This window comes from Pongo abelii, chromosome 6, assembly GCF_028885655.2.
Source record: "Pongo abelii isolate AG06213 chromosome 6, NHGRI_mPonAbe1-v2.0_pri, whole genome shotgun sequence".
NCBI classification, from domain to species: Eukaryota; Metazoa; Chordata; class Mammalia; order Primates; family Hominidae; genus Pongo; species Pongo abelii.
In genome coordinates, this window is record NC_071991.2 from 27,785,923 (window position 1) to 27,800,775 (window position 14,853).

The 14,853-nt window shown below is 42.1% G+C and overlaps 1 protein-coding gene across 2 annotated transcripts in view; it reads left to right on the plus strand.

Annotated features, from left to right (window-relative positions):
• The window catches only part of NIPSNAP2 (nipsnap homolog 2), a 34,644-nt gene that overhangs the window by 8,867 nt on the left and 10,924 nt on the right, over positions 1–14,853 (plus strand). Inside the window, exons 2-7 of one of the 2 annotated variants that reach the window (XM_024241321.3) lie at positions 3,491–3,630; positions 3,716–3,761; positions 6,867–6,961; positions 7,601–7,671; positions 9,137–9,277; positions 10,245–10,276. In XM_024241321.3, the coding sequence (XP_024097089.1) occupies positions 3,491–3,630; positions 3,716–3,761; positions 6,867–6,961; positions 7,601–7,671; positions 9,137–9,277; positions 10,245–10,276 (525 nt within the window). The remainder of the gene's footprint in view (positions 1–3,490; positions 3,631–3,715; positions 3,762–6,866; positions 6,962–7,600; positions 7,672–9,136; positions 9,278–10,244; positions 10,277–14,853) is intronic. The other variant, XM_024241322.3, reaches the window with a different exon arrangement.

Here is a 14,853-nt window from a genome sequence, read left to right on the forward strand (position 1 = left end):
CTAACACGGTGAAACCCAGTCTCAACTAAAAATACAAAAAATTAGCCAGGCATGGTGGCGGGCGCCTGTAGTCTCAGCTAATTGGGAGGCTGAGGCCGGAGAATGGTGTGAACCTGGGAGGCAGAGCTTGCAGTGAGCCGAGATCATGCCACTGCACTCACTCCAGCCTGGGCGACAGAGTGAGACTCTGTCTCAAAAAAAAAAAAAAGAAATACTGTTGTAGAAAATCATCTAGTGTTTCTAAAGAGATCCCCAAGAAGAGGTTCACACTGGCCCGTCAGCATCTGGACTTTTATGTCCAGAAGCACTAAGATTCTGGACATTTATGCTGGCTGTTTGGAATCCCAGCACATTACTGATCTAGGAAAAGGCAGAAAAGATCTACGTGTAGGTCAGTTAGAGAGCAAAAGTAGCTGGGCATGGTGGATCATGCTTGAAATCTCAACACTTCAGGAGGCCAAGGCAGGAGGATCACTTGAGGCCAGGAGTTCAAAGCCAGCCTGGGCGACATGGCAAAACCCATTCTCTATAGAAAATACAAAAATTAACCAGGCATGGTGGTGTGCATATGTTGTCCCAGCTAATCTGGAGGCTGAGGTGGGGGAATCGTTTGAGCTCTGGGGGTCAAGGCTGCAGTGAGCCGTGATCACACCAGTGCACTCCAGCCTGGGCAACAGAGTGAGACCCTGTCTCAAAAATAAAAAGAGAGCAAAAGTATAAAGGGTGTGCTTTGATAGACCTGGCCAGAGGTAAGATCACCAATTATAAAAGGGATTGTGCAGAAAGAAGGGGCAGGGATTCAGAAGGCTACCCTTCTGTATGATTCCATACATATGACGTTCTAGAAAAGGCAAAACTGAGGGACAAGGAACACAGCAGTGGTTGCTAGAGATGGGGAGAGGGGTTGATTATAAAAGGATTAACTTCAAGGGGTGAAGAAACTGTTGTGGTGGTGGTTACATTACTTTAGGCATTTGTCAAAACTCAGTACTGTCTGCCAAAAAAAAGTACATTTTATTGTACATAGATGTGAACAAAAACCAAGAAGATGAAGGAAACTCAATTTGTCATTTGATCATGGTTACATAAAGTTCAGAAGAGGGCTGAGCGCAGTGGCTCACACCTGTAATCCCAGCACTTTGGGAGGCTGAGGTGGGCAGATCACTTCAGGTCAGGGGTTCAAGACCAGCCTGGCTAACATGGCGAAACCCTGTCTCTACTAAAAATACAAAAATTAGGCGTGCACGGTAGCACACCATGTAGTCCCAGCTACTCAGGAGGCTGAGGCGGGAGAATCGCTTGAACCTGGGAGGTGGAGGTTGCAGTCAGCTGAAATGGTGCCACTGCAGTCCAGCCTGGGCGACAGAGCGAGATTCTCTCAAAAAAGTGTGTGTGTGTGTAGAAAATGTTCAGGTAGTTTAGAAGGTTATACAATGAAAAGAAAAAACCTTTACTCCCACCCCAGGCCCAGTCATGTTCCCCAGATGTCATCACTCTTCAACAGCTCACTCTGTGTGTGTATATATAGTGCTGTTCTGTGCCGGCTTTTTTACAGAATTTATCTCGGAGATGTCAGCACATCAGTGCACGTAAATCTACCTCATTCTTTTTATCGAGTGCATATTTTCTGACGTGGAGTATTTCCTAATTTATGTGACCAGTCTGCATTAATGGCTATTCAAATGACCTATGCCAGGAGAAAACTGGAAACAAGACAGCAATGAATATTTGTATGCATTCAACTTTGTGCACGTGTCTAAATATAGCTGGCCGTAGGACATAACTGCAAGTGTCATTGTTGGGCTGAAGTCATACACAGTTTCCATTTTGATATGGATGATGCCACACTGCCCTCTTGGGAGGTCAACAAATTTGTATTCCTATTAGCTGGCATATGGGAGTTCAACATGCACATAGAAATTTGTGAGTAGGGCCAGTTGCAGTGGCTTACACCTATAATCCCAGCACTTTGAGAGGCTGAAGTGGGAGCATTGCTTGAGGCCAGGAGTTTGAGAACAACTTGGGCAACATAGCAAGACCCCATCTCTACAAAAAATTTTAAAAAATGTACTGTGCAAGATGACGTATGCCTCTAGTCCCAGCTTCTCAGGAGGCTGAGGTGGGACGATCACTTGAGCCCAGGAATTTGAGGCTATAGTGAACTACAGTGAGCTATCGCACCACCACACTCCAGCCTGGGTGACAGGGCAAGACCCAGTCTCAAAAAAAGAAAGAAAAAAATCCATGAGTAAAGTATAGTTTGTGACTTGAGTCAAATTTATCCTCACTTTCTGAAAGCATTCACAATAGAAATTTAATTATAAGATGAAAATTAGCAAATTATGTGTTAATAAAGTTGGTATTCTGAGGTTTGTGGGGGCAGTTAAAAAATTTTTGATTTTTAAAGTTGATTTTTAAAGTTAATTTTTACAAATCTTGATTTTTTTTTTTTGGCCGGGCTCGGTGGCTCACGCCTGTAATCCTAGCACTTTGGGAGGCCGAGGCGGGTGGACTGCCTGAGCTCAGGAGTTCATGACCAGCCTGGGCAACACAGTGAAACCCCATCTCTACTAAAATACAAAAAATTAGCTGGGCGTGGTGGTGTGCGCCTGTAATCCTAGTTACCCTGGAGGGTGAGGCAGGAGAATCGCTTGAACCTGGGAGGCGGAGGTTGCAGTGAGCCCAGATCACGCCACTGCACTCCAGCCTGGGTGATAGAGCGAGACTCCATCTAAAAAAAAAAAAAAAAACAAAAAACCTTGATTTTTAATTTACTTGAGGGGTAAAATTTTTTTTAAAGAAAGAATGTATTTCATTTTCCTTGTATTTTAAAAATATTTTTATTGTGGTAAAACATGTAAAAAATATACATAAAATTTGCCATTTAAACCATCTTAAGTGCATAATTCAGTGGCATTACTTACATTCACAGTGTTGTACAATCATCACCACTATCTATTTCCAAATCAAATAATATTTTTTAAATTGTGGCAAAATGTGCATAACATAAAATTCACCATTTTAACCATTTTTAAGCATACAGTTCAGTGGCATTAAGTATATTCACATTTTGGGGAAACATCACTACCATTCATCTTGAGAATTTCTTCATCTTCCCAAACTGAAACCCCTTACCCCAACCTCCCCTCTCCTCACCTCCTGGCAACCTCCGTTCTGCTTTCTGTCTCTGTGGGTTTATCTACTCTAGGTATCCATGTATATTTTTTCTATGTCAAAAATTGCTTTGAAAAACACATAGCACAAATTGTAAAGATAAATGTGGGCTCTCTTATAGGAGTGCCACACATTTTACATTTTTCTTTGCTTCTGCTTCTTGGAGTGCATGCTGTTGTCATGGAAAGCAGACATTCTGTGGTAGCCCAGGTTCTGGAACGGTGCCTGGAATAGCTGCTCACCGTGTGTTTGCCAGGTGAACTGATGGATATATGAAAACAGTGTACTATCTGACAACACCTTTGTTATTCCATAGGACGTGGACATCTTCCAGCAACAGATCTCGAGAAGACAGCTGGCTAAAATCCTTATTTGTCCGGAAAGTTGATCCAAGAAAAGATGCCCACTCCAATCTCCTAGCCAAAAAGGAAACAAGCAATCTATACAAATTACAGTGTGAGTGACAGTTTTGCTCTCTTCATAGTTGACTTTTTTTTCCCCTTTGTTCCTAAGTTTATCGTTGAATTTTCTTTTGTTTCAGTTCACAATGTTAAACCGGAATGCCTAGAAGCATACAACAAAATTTGGTGTGTATACCAAACTATCCTTTACTTGGGGAAAAATAATGACTTTATTTGTTAGTTAATTCCACTGACGCTTGATAGCATAGAGAGAGATCTTTCATCCCTCTCTTTTGAAGCTGAACATTCAGAGGCTCTTAAACTGAGCTTCGTGTGGGATTGCCGAAGGCATTTTTATTTTAAGCACTCACACAGCTAAATCATCATATAAGCTATCAGACTTTAGAATGTTACCAGACTCTTATGTTTGGAGGAACTTTGCCAGGCTGTCTAGTCCATCTACTTATCCAATGCTGGAGTCCTTTCCGCAGACCTTCCTCACTGCCTGTCCTGAAGTAAGTTCCATCTCTGGACAACTCTGGGTGTTAGGAATAAGAATTCACATCTCTGAGTCCTTCATTGATTCCCCTAAGAATCCCCTGTGAGATTCCCCTGTGAGAGTCCTGTATGTATTTGAACATAGCTGCCATTTCTTCCCAACTCCTCTGTTCTCCAGGAACCAAGTCCCTTCCGCTGATTCTCCTATGATTTGAGATCCAAACCTGCTTACAGAATTTGTAAACTTTAAGACGAAAGGGGAGAACTAAGCTTACCAGCTTTTAAGTTAACAGAAATAGTATTCTAATGGTCCATGGCGAGCAAATGTGAAGAAAAAGGTTTTTTGTTGTGTTTTGTTTTGTTTTTACCTTTAATATCTACTACTTTCATAAGAAAGCAAACAATTTTGTCCCTATAATCAGCATACTTTTTAGAAGAAAAACCTTTTGTTGTTTATTGTTTTGTTTTTGAAGTTAGCTTATGAAATTTAACAATAGCATTGAATTTCTTGCTCATTCCAGCACATTTCTCTTTATTAAAAAATGCCCTTAAAACAAAGCAGATGTTTATTTCTAAGTCTTTTCTCATAAAAATGGAATTTTTCCCTATGCCAATGTTGTCCTGGATTACCTTTTCTGTCCTGTCTTACCACTTCATCTCCTGTCTTGGGTTTCTGGCTGTCTGTTCATATTTCTATTTGATCTTGTGCTCCCACTTCACACCCAGCATGTAGAATCACCTTGCTCTTCCAACTTCCCTGTCTGTGCCACTCACCTTGTTTTACTCAGCCCGTTCCTTAGTTCTCTGTGGTGAGTCTGTCACCTAAGCCGTGCATTCTTCATCGGACATGTATTTTGGTTCTCTTGTTTCCTTCTTCATCTCCCTCTCCAAGCCTCTTGAGCCCCATTCCCAAGTAGCCTTTTTTCTGACTGCCTTTCTGGGCTCCAAGCTATAACTGTGTCTCCTCCCTGCCCTGCAATACATTACCCCAAAGTTTGTCAGATTGATCTGCTTGAGTTCTGTTTTCTTTTTTCATCACGTTTTTTCTTTTCTCTGAAACTTTCAGCAGCTCCCTGTTTCCAGAACGTAAAGACTTAACTCCTGCCTGGTTTTTAAGGGTCCCAATAATGGGATTCTGCCCAACCCATCCAGTTCTGGGTACAAGTACTGCCTGCCTTACAATCTCCATTCAGGTAAGGCCAGGGCTCCCAAGAGCAGGTTTGGGGTCCCCAGCAAAGAAGAGTGGCTACAAATCCATGTGTGACTTTGTGTTGGTGAAAAACCTAGGCCCCGTTGCCAGGCCCCTCTCTGGACCCCACCTGAGTCATGTGTACTGGGCTTCCTCCTGGGCACTGCCTCCAATGCAGGGTTGTCTATTCCTGCTCATGTCATGTGACCAAAAGGAAATGTTGGATGTACATTTCCCTAGCAGAATCCCTCTTTCCCTGTCCTCAATTTTTATCGATCCCATGTTATTTCTGAACATTGATGAGTCACGCATCAGATACATTTAATATCAGATCCTAATTTAAAAAGTAAGTGCTACTCTTCCAAAAGTACACATGATGGTGGTCACTATACTGGGTCATAAAGATGTTTGGGTTTTCAGTTAGTTAGACATAGACTGTTTTGGAACTTTTCTCTGTTAACCATTTATATATCCCTGGTCCTATGGAGCTCCAGTGGCACAATCAGTTAGCACATGGTACTTACATACCCTCGGTCCTGTAGCCCCAGCATCTGGTGGTGATCACTAGCCAAATGTCAGTGACAGCCAATAATGTGAACAGGTTCCATTTCTTGCCCTTGATCCCCTTTTGCATCCATTGTTGAATCTGTATGATACTTTTTCATCATAATTTTTCTATTCAAAAAGTGTGCAGGTTTTAGCTTTTCTCTTGGTGTAAAACAGTTACACTCTTCCCTTTGCCTTTCCCTGTACATTAGAATTTATACCATAGGAAAGCTTCCATGGAACCAAGCTCCACTCTGACACCCCTGTTAAATTCATACACTGCCGTGACCTGTCATGTTGCCCCTGTCCCTGCATAATGAGCGGGAATGAATTGGTTGGTGTGTTCGGTGCGAGACTATGTAACACCCCACCCATCCCCTTGGCCCATTGAATTGAGTAGAACATAATTTATTTTTCGCATTGTATCTTTAATTTTTATTCTTCTGCCATGTTGATGCCCTTGGAGACTATTGGAGGTTGGAGTCGCTTCCAGACTATGTTGTGTTCCAGCTCTGTCTTCTTGCTCCTTCCTGAAGGCCAGCTTGTTCTCTGCTCCTGTTACCTCTGCCTGCTGGTGCTGCTTGTGTTGTCTGCCTCTGTCTTGAACATTACTTTCCTCCCTTTCCATCTTCCTTATTTCTTCCATGTTCTTTTCTACTATTCCCCGTCTCTCATTCTTCCTGTCTTTGGAACCAACAGAATGTGTTTTGGTGATGTTTTTTTCTCCTCAAGTGGAAAATAGTAGACCCATAGCTCCCAAAATCCTGGGACCTTTGGTTTTTCTTTATCATCTTTATGCTGATTCAACAACTCTTCTAGATAGTTGGGGTATCAGAAACCTAAGCTTATCAGAAACCTAAGCTTCTGATCAGCAGGGTGTTGGAATACAACAGAATTCAGCTAAAAGGTTAATTCCACATGCCGTTTTATCATGATGTTCTAAGGTCAGTTGTTAGAACACAGAGTAAGTGGTCTTTTTCCTGTTACTGATCAGGTGCTGTCCACCTGGTCAAATTTCGCTGGTTGTTTAATTAGTGTTGCTGTTTCTTCTCTTTAAGTCAAGAGGTGTTGCCAAAGATTCACGAAGATAAACACTACCCTTGTACTTTGGTGGGGACTTGGAACACGTGGTATGGCGAGCAGGACCAAGCTGGTAGGAAGCGAAGTCTTTGGAATAAATACTTCTTCCTTAAACCTTATGTAACACTTAATTAATTTTCTAATTTCATGCTTGTTCTTATCATCAGAGCTTTCCAAGTCTCAGTCTCATTTTATGATTAAAGTAGTTTCTTCAACAATTCATTGCAAAAACGGTTTTAAAATTGTTTTTAATGTTTGAATCTATTATTGAACCATTATGATGTAACTCATAGGCCAAAACATGGAGCATTACAGTTTTTTTGTTTTTTGAGATGGAGTCTTGCTCTGTTGCCCAGGCTGGAGTGCAGTGATGATTATCTAGGCTCACTGCAACCTCTGCCTCCTGGGTTTAAGCGATTCTCCTGCCTTAGCCTCCCAAGTAGCTGGAATTACAGGTGCCCACCACCACACCCAGCTAATTTTTGTATTTTTAGTAAGACGGGGTTTCACCATGTTGGCCAGGCTGGTCTGGAACTCCTGACCTCAAGTGATCTGCCTGTCTCAGCCTCCTAAAGTGCTGGGATTGCAGGCATGAGCCACCACACCCAGCCTACAGTTTTGTGCTGTGTTAACATTATACCTATCTAGAACATTTTCAAGTAGTAGTATCATGAAATTCTAAATGTATAATATCTTTTAAAATGCATTTCAGTCCACCTCTGGAGGTATGAAGGAGGCTATCCAGCCCTCACAGAAGTCATGAATAAACTCAGAGAAAATAAGGTAATGATATTGAAAAATGTTTACTTAGACTAATGATATGTAGATGTTAGAACAGAATTAAATGACTTTTCTGTCTTCAGTTTTTGTTAATAAACTTCATTTTTTGTAACAGAAATTTTATTGTTTGGACTCCTGAAGTTGTATTTAAACATAAACAGTTGTAATACTATTAAAACAACAATTCTGACCGGACGCGGTGGCTCACACCTGTAATCCCAGCACTTTGGGAGGCCGAGGCAGGTGGATCACGAGGTCAGGAGATGGAGACCATCCTGGCTTACACAGTGAAACCCCGTCTCTACTAAAAAAAATACAAAAAAATTAGCCAGGCATGGTGGCAGGTGCCTGTAGTCCCAGCTACTCGGGAGGCTGAAGCAGGAGAATGGCGTGAACCCAGGAGGCGGAGCTTGCAGTGAGCTGAGATTGCGCCACTGTACTCCAGCCTGAGCGACAGAGCGAGACTCTGTCTCAAAAAAAAAAAAAAAAAACAATTCTTATTGTTCTTATTATAAAAGTCAATTATGCTTTGAAACTGAAAAGGTGGTACTTTGAAACCGGTGACTGGGCTGGGTGCGGTAACTCACGCTTGTAATCCCAGCACTTTGGGAGGCCAAGGCAGGCATATCAGTTGAGGCCAGGAGTTCAAGACCAGCCTGGCCAACATGGCAAAACCTCATCTCTACTAAAAATATAAAAATTAGCCGAGCATGGTGGTGCACACCTGTAATCCCAGCCACTTGGGAGGCTGAGGCACGAGAATTGCTTGAACCCAGGAGGCAGAGTTTGCAGTGTGCCAAGATTACGCCACTGCACTACGGCCTGGGCAACAGAGTGAGACTCCGCCTCAAAAAAACAACAACAAAAAAAACCCAAAAAGCTGGTGACTGGTGTATCAATCAGCATGGCAGACACAATTATCCCTGGATGACCTAAAAGTGTCTGCTTCAGGAACTGTCTGTCACACACAGACATTTATCTTGGGTAGAGTTTTTCTTGGGCTGACTTTGCTTTCCACCCTCCCTTCACTAGCAGGTGCTTGTCAATAGGGAGAAATTTAAAAGCCACACATCATTAAGAAAGAAATTATTTTGTATAGATTACCAGACAAATATAAATAGGTTTTGAATTATCTGCTCTTTTGTAGTCTGCATGCTGCTTCTATTGATGTGCCATCAAACACTGTTAGAAGAATCTAAAAATATAGCAAATCAAATTTGTTTGCATTGCCACCTAAATAATTAGGATGACCAAGTAATTTGTCATCTAAACCTGGACACTTTTGAGAATGAGAAGGAATGCTGTTAATGATTATGCAAGTTCAACAAATGTAAACTGGGACTGTCTCAGGCCAACTGGGACCTGTTGATTACCCTATTATAGTATTCTGTAGGAACATAAATGTTACTGAAATAGGCTTATATGTAAGTATCAGAAGATTTCATGAGCACATTTTTTTCACTCAAAGGAATTTTTGGAATTTCGTAAGGCAAGAAGTGACATGCTTCTCTCCAGGAAGAATCAGCTCCTGTTGGAGTTCAGTTTCTGGAATGAGCCTGTGCCACGATCAGGACCTAATATATATGAACTCAGGTCTTACCAACTCCGAGTAAGTACAGAAATATAAGTTATTCCTTTTACTCCTCTGTGAAGAAGCACAAGGACTTTGTAAGGCTGACAACAGAACTTGTGTGTACGTTCTGTGATGTGTGTTTAGCATTATATATATATATTTTAAGACTGGGTCTCACACTGTCACCAAGGCTAAGCTCTTTTGCTTTCTATGGCCTTACACATAATGCTTATTATTTGACATTTTTCTAAATAACATTTTTGTTTTTAAGAAGAAAGACCTAAAGTGCAGGATAAGGTACAATATGTAACATCTATTGTGGTTAAATGAGAGCAGCTAATAAACACTGTGACTGTTGAGCAAATTATACAACATGATAAGAGTAAAAGGCAATAATATTTTATAACATTTTCTAGAAATTTTCCTACTGAGGACTAGAAAGAAAGCCCCACGTAGCAGCAGTATTAAAGTGGCTAATGCCTGTAATCCCAACACTTTGGGAGGCCAAGGTTGGAGGATCACTTGAGCCAGGAAGTTTGAGACCAGCCTGAACAACATAATGAGACCCTGTCTCTATTAAACTAAAAAGTAAAGTTTTGGCTGGGTGCGGTGGCTCACGCCTGTAATCTCAGCTTTTTGGGAAGTCAAGGCAGGTGGGTGACCTGAGGTCAAGAGTTTGAGACCAGCCTGGCCAACATGGTGAAACCCCATCTCTTACTAAAAATATAAAAAATTAGCCAGGCATGGTGGCGGGCACCTGTAATCCCAGCTACTCAGGAGGGTGAGGCAGGAGAATTGCTTGAACCCAGGAGGCGGAGGTTGCAGGAGCTGAGATTGAGCCACTGCATTCCAGCCTGGGCAACAAAGCAAGATTCTGTCTCAAAAAAAAAAAAAAAGTTTTTTGAAGTTAGTTTTGTCACTTAATGTTTTTTCTACTGCTGTTTGCTATTTCTGTATTTTTTTTTTCCTCAGAAGAACTAACCAAATCTAAATCTGTTTTCAGCCAGGAACCATGATTGAATGGGGCAATTACTGGTGAGTATATTACTGAATGGTGACTTAAGTCTTGTGAATAGATTAGTTTAGGCCATAGTGTTAATTCTAGGGAAAAAAAATCTGATGATAGTACTCTGACTTGACACTACACTAATGTTTCGTTTGATGTTTTTATTATGAGATTTTTCAAACATACAAAACTAGAGAAAATAATGGGGCTCCCCTTCCACATCCATCGCTTAGCTTCAATAATTAACACATGGCCAATCTTGTTTAGGCCTAATTCCTTCAACCCAGATTGTTTGGAATTAAATCCCAGACAGCATTCTGTTTCATTCATAAATATTTCAGTACTATATATATTTCTAAAAGCACCTTTTTTTAAAAGCAAAACCAATATTGCATAAGGTTAGTTTACATACTTCTTGGATATCATCTTTTCTGAAACATTACTTTTGTCACATATACACACCATGTCAGTAATAGTTTCTTCTTTTTTTCCTTGCCAGTTTGAGTAGAAAAATAACAATTTTTCCACAAGTTGATCTGTAGATTCAGCAGAATCCCTATCCAAGTCCCAACAGGCTTTGGAAGTGCAAAAGACTAGCCAGGTGCAGTGTGGCTCATGCCTGTAATCCCAGCACTTTGGGAAGCCAAGGCAGGAGAATCACTCAAGTCCAGGAGTTCAAGACCAGCCTGGGCAACATAGTAAGACCCCCCCCCCCCACTTCTACCAAAATAAATAAATAAATTAAACTAGCCAGGTGTGATGCCACATGCCTGAGGTCCCAGCTATTTGGGAGGCTGAGTAGGAGAATTGCTTAAGCCCAGAAGATGGAGTTTGCAGTGAGCCAAGATTGCACCACTGCACTCCAGCCTGGGCCACAGAGTGAGACCCTGTCTCCAAAAAAAAAAAAAAAAAAAAAAAAAATAGTCCAGGCATGTTGGCTCACACCTGTAATCTCAGCACATTGGGAGGCTGAGGTGGGCAGATCACCTGAAGTTAGGAGTTCGAGACCAGCATCGCTAACATGGCGAAACCCCATCTCTACTAAAAATATAAAAATTAGCCGAGTGTGGCGGTGCACTCCTGTAATCCCAGCTACTTGGGAGGCTGAGGCAGGAGAATTGATTGAACCCAGGAGGCAGAGGTTGCAGTGAGCTGAGATCGCACCACTGTGCTCCAGCCTAGGTGACAGAGCGAGACTCCTTTTCAAAAAAATAAAATAAATTAAAAATAAAAATAAAGACTGGGCATGATGGCTCATGCCTGTAATTCCAGCACTTTGAGGAGGCTGAAGGAGGAGGATTGCTTCAGCCCAGGCGTTTGAGACTTTGAGACCAGCCTGGGTAACATGACAAAACCCCGACTCTACAAAAAATACAAAAATTAACCGGGCATGGTGACACACACTTGTAGTCCCAGCTCCTCGGGAGGCTGAGGTGGGAGAATCACCTGAGCCTTAAAGGTCAAGGCTGCAGTGGGCCATGATTGTGCTACTATTCAGCCTGGGAGAGAATAAGACCCTATCTCAAAAAAATAAAAAATTAGGGCAGGGATGGTGGCTCACCCCTGTAATCTCAGCACTTTGGGAGGCCAAGGTGGGAAGATCACTTGAGGTCAGGAGATTGAGACCAGCCTGACCAACTTGGTGAAACCCTGTCTCTACTAAAAATACAAAAATTAGCCAGCTATGGCATTGTGCACCTGTAGTTCCAGCTACTCAGGAGGCTGAGGCAGGAGAATCACTTGAACCTGGGAGACAGAGGTTGTAGTGAGCCGAGATCACCCCATTGCACTATAGCCTGGGTGACAGCAAGACTGTTTCAAAACAAAACAAAAAAATGCCTTACTCTCAGCGATACTAAAAAAAAAAAATTTAATGAAAAAGACAAGTCATATACTGGAATAAAATATTTGCAAATCATATGTCTGATAAGCAAATTGAATTCAGAATATATAAAGAATTCTTACAACTCAATAATAAGAATACAGATAACTCAATTAAAAAATGGGTAAATAACTTGAAAAGACAGCAGCTGGGTGTGGTGGCTCACACCTGTAATCCTAGCACTTTGGGAGACCAAGACAGGAGGATCGCTTGATGCTAGGAGTTGGTGACCAGCCTGGGCAACATGGTGAAACCCTGTCTCTACAAAAACAAACAAACAAACAAACAAAAACCAAAAACTTGCCGGGCGTGGTGGTGGCACATGCCTGTAGTCTTAGCTATTCAGGAGGCTGAGGTGGGAGGATTGCTTGAGCCTGGGGAGGTGGAGACTGCGGTGAGCCATGATCATGCCACTGCACTCTCAGTGAGACCCTGTCTCACAAAAATAAGTACATAAATAAATTGAAAATAGAATTCATTGTGATTCAGCAGTCCCACTTCTGGGTATATAGCCAACAGAATTCAAAGCAGATCTCAAAAAGGTTCGCATACCCATGTTTATCGTAGCTTTATTCTCAGTAGGCAAGAGGTAGAAGCAACCCACATATCCATCAATAGATAAATGGATAAAGAAATTGTGGGCTGGGTGCAGTGGCTCACACTTGTAATCCCAGCACTTTGGGAGGCCGAGGCAGGCTGATCACCCGAGCTCAGGAGTTTGAGACCAGCCTGGCCAACATGGCAAAACCCTGTCTCTACTAAAAATACAAAAATTAGCTGGGCGTGGTAGCGTGCACCTGTAGTCCCAGCGCAGGCTGAGGCAGGAGAATCACTTGAACCTGGGAGGTGGAGGTTGCAGTGAGCTGAGATCGCGCCACTGCACTCCAGCCTGGCGACAGAGCAAGACTCCGTCCCCCGCCCCCAAAAAAGAAGGAAGTCCTGTCGCATGCTGCAGTATGGTGAATCTTGAGGAGGATGTAATGCTAAGTGAAATGAGGACAAATAGTGTATCATTCTCCTTATGTGAAGTATCCAGTGTCGTCAAAATCATAGAAACAGTAAGTGGAAAGGTGGTTGCCAGGAGCTGGGCAGAGAGGGAATACGGAATTGGTGTTTAGTGAGTATAGAATTTCAGTTTTACCAAAGGAAAATGTTTTGGAGATCTGTGGCGTAACAGGGTAAATATACTGGACACTACATAAAAACGGGTAAGATGGTAAATTCAATGTTATATGTTTTTTACCACAATAAAAAATACATTTAAAAAATTTTTAGGCCAGGTGCTTTGGGAGGCTGAGGTGGGCAGATCACCTGAGATCAGGAGTTTGAGACCAGCCTGGGCAACATGGTGAAACCCCACCTCTACAAAAAATACAAAAATTAACCAGGTGTGGTGGCACATGCCTGTAACCTCAGCTGCTTGGGAGGCTGAGGCACGATAATCACTTGAACCTGAAGGCAGAGGTTGCAGTGAGCTGAGATTGTGCCACTGCACTTCAGCCTGGGCTACAGACCCTGTATCAAAAAAAAATTTTTTTTTAATAAATTTTAAAACTTTTTAACGGGCAAAGGATTTGAATAGGCATTTCACCAAAGAAAATACATGAATGCCCATAAGCTTATGAAAAGAGACTCAACCTCCTTGGTCATTATGGAAATGAAAAGTGAAACTATAATGGGATACCAGTTCCTGCGCACTGGGACAGCTGTAACTTAAAAGAGATAGATAATAACATGTGTTAGTGAGGTGAGGAGAAAGTGGACCCTTCCGATATTGAGATGGGAATGTAAAATGGTGCAGCCACTTTGGAAATAGTCTAGTAGTCCCTCAAAATGGTAAACATGAAATTACCCAGCACTTAACGAGGCTGAGGGGGCGGATCACCTGAGGTCAAGAATTCGAGACTGGCCTGGCCAACGTGACAAGACCCCATCTGTGCTAAAAATAAATACCAAAAATGTAGCCAGGCGTGGTGGTGTGCACCTGTAATCCCACCTACTTAGGAGGCTGAGGCAGGAGAATCGCTTGAACCCAGGAAGTGGAGGTTGCAGTGAGCCAAGATCGCACCTCTGCACTGCAGCCCAGGCGACAGAGCAAGACTCCATCTCAAAAAAAAGAAAAAAAAATTACATATGACCTAGCAGTTTCATTCCTGGGTATCTACCCAAAAGGTACCATCCACATAAACACTTATACGTGTGTATAAGTGTTTCTTATACAAGAATCTTTGCTTCTTGGATCATCAAAGGCTAAGTAATGCAAGTTAGAAAGCAAACATCCATGTAAACACTTAAATAAGTGACCATAGCAGCATGTTTTATAATAGCCAACAAGTAGAAACAACCTAAATGCCCATCAAAAGAGGGTGGGATTAGCCAGAGGGCCAGTTTACTAGCCCTGATTTAAATGATAAAGCTGTCCATGTCCTCCCAGCAGCTACCTTAAATTCAAAACACAAGAAACACAAGAAGCGTGCTGATTACAATTGTAACAAAATACTAGCTTTCACCATTATGATTTAATACTGTTTTTAGAAATCCTGACTATTATAATATGGGAAAAGACAGAGACATACAAAGCCTCAATAGGCCAGGTGCTGTGGCTCACACCTCTAATCCCAACACTTTGGGCTGCTGAGGTGGGAGGATCCCCTGAGCCCAGGAGTTCAAGACCAGCCTTGGCAACATGGTGAAACCTCATCTCTACAAAAAATACTAAATTAG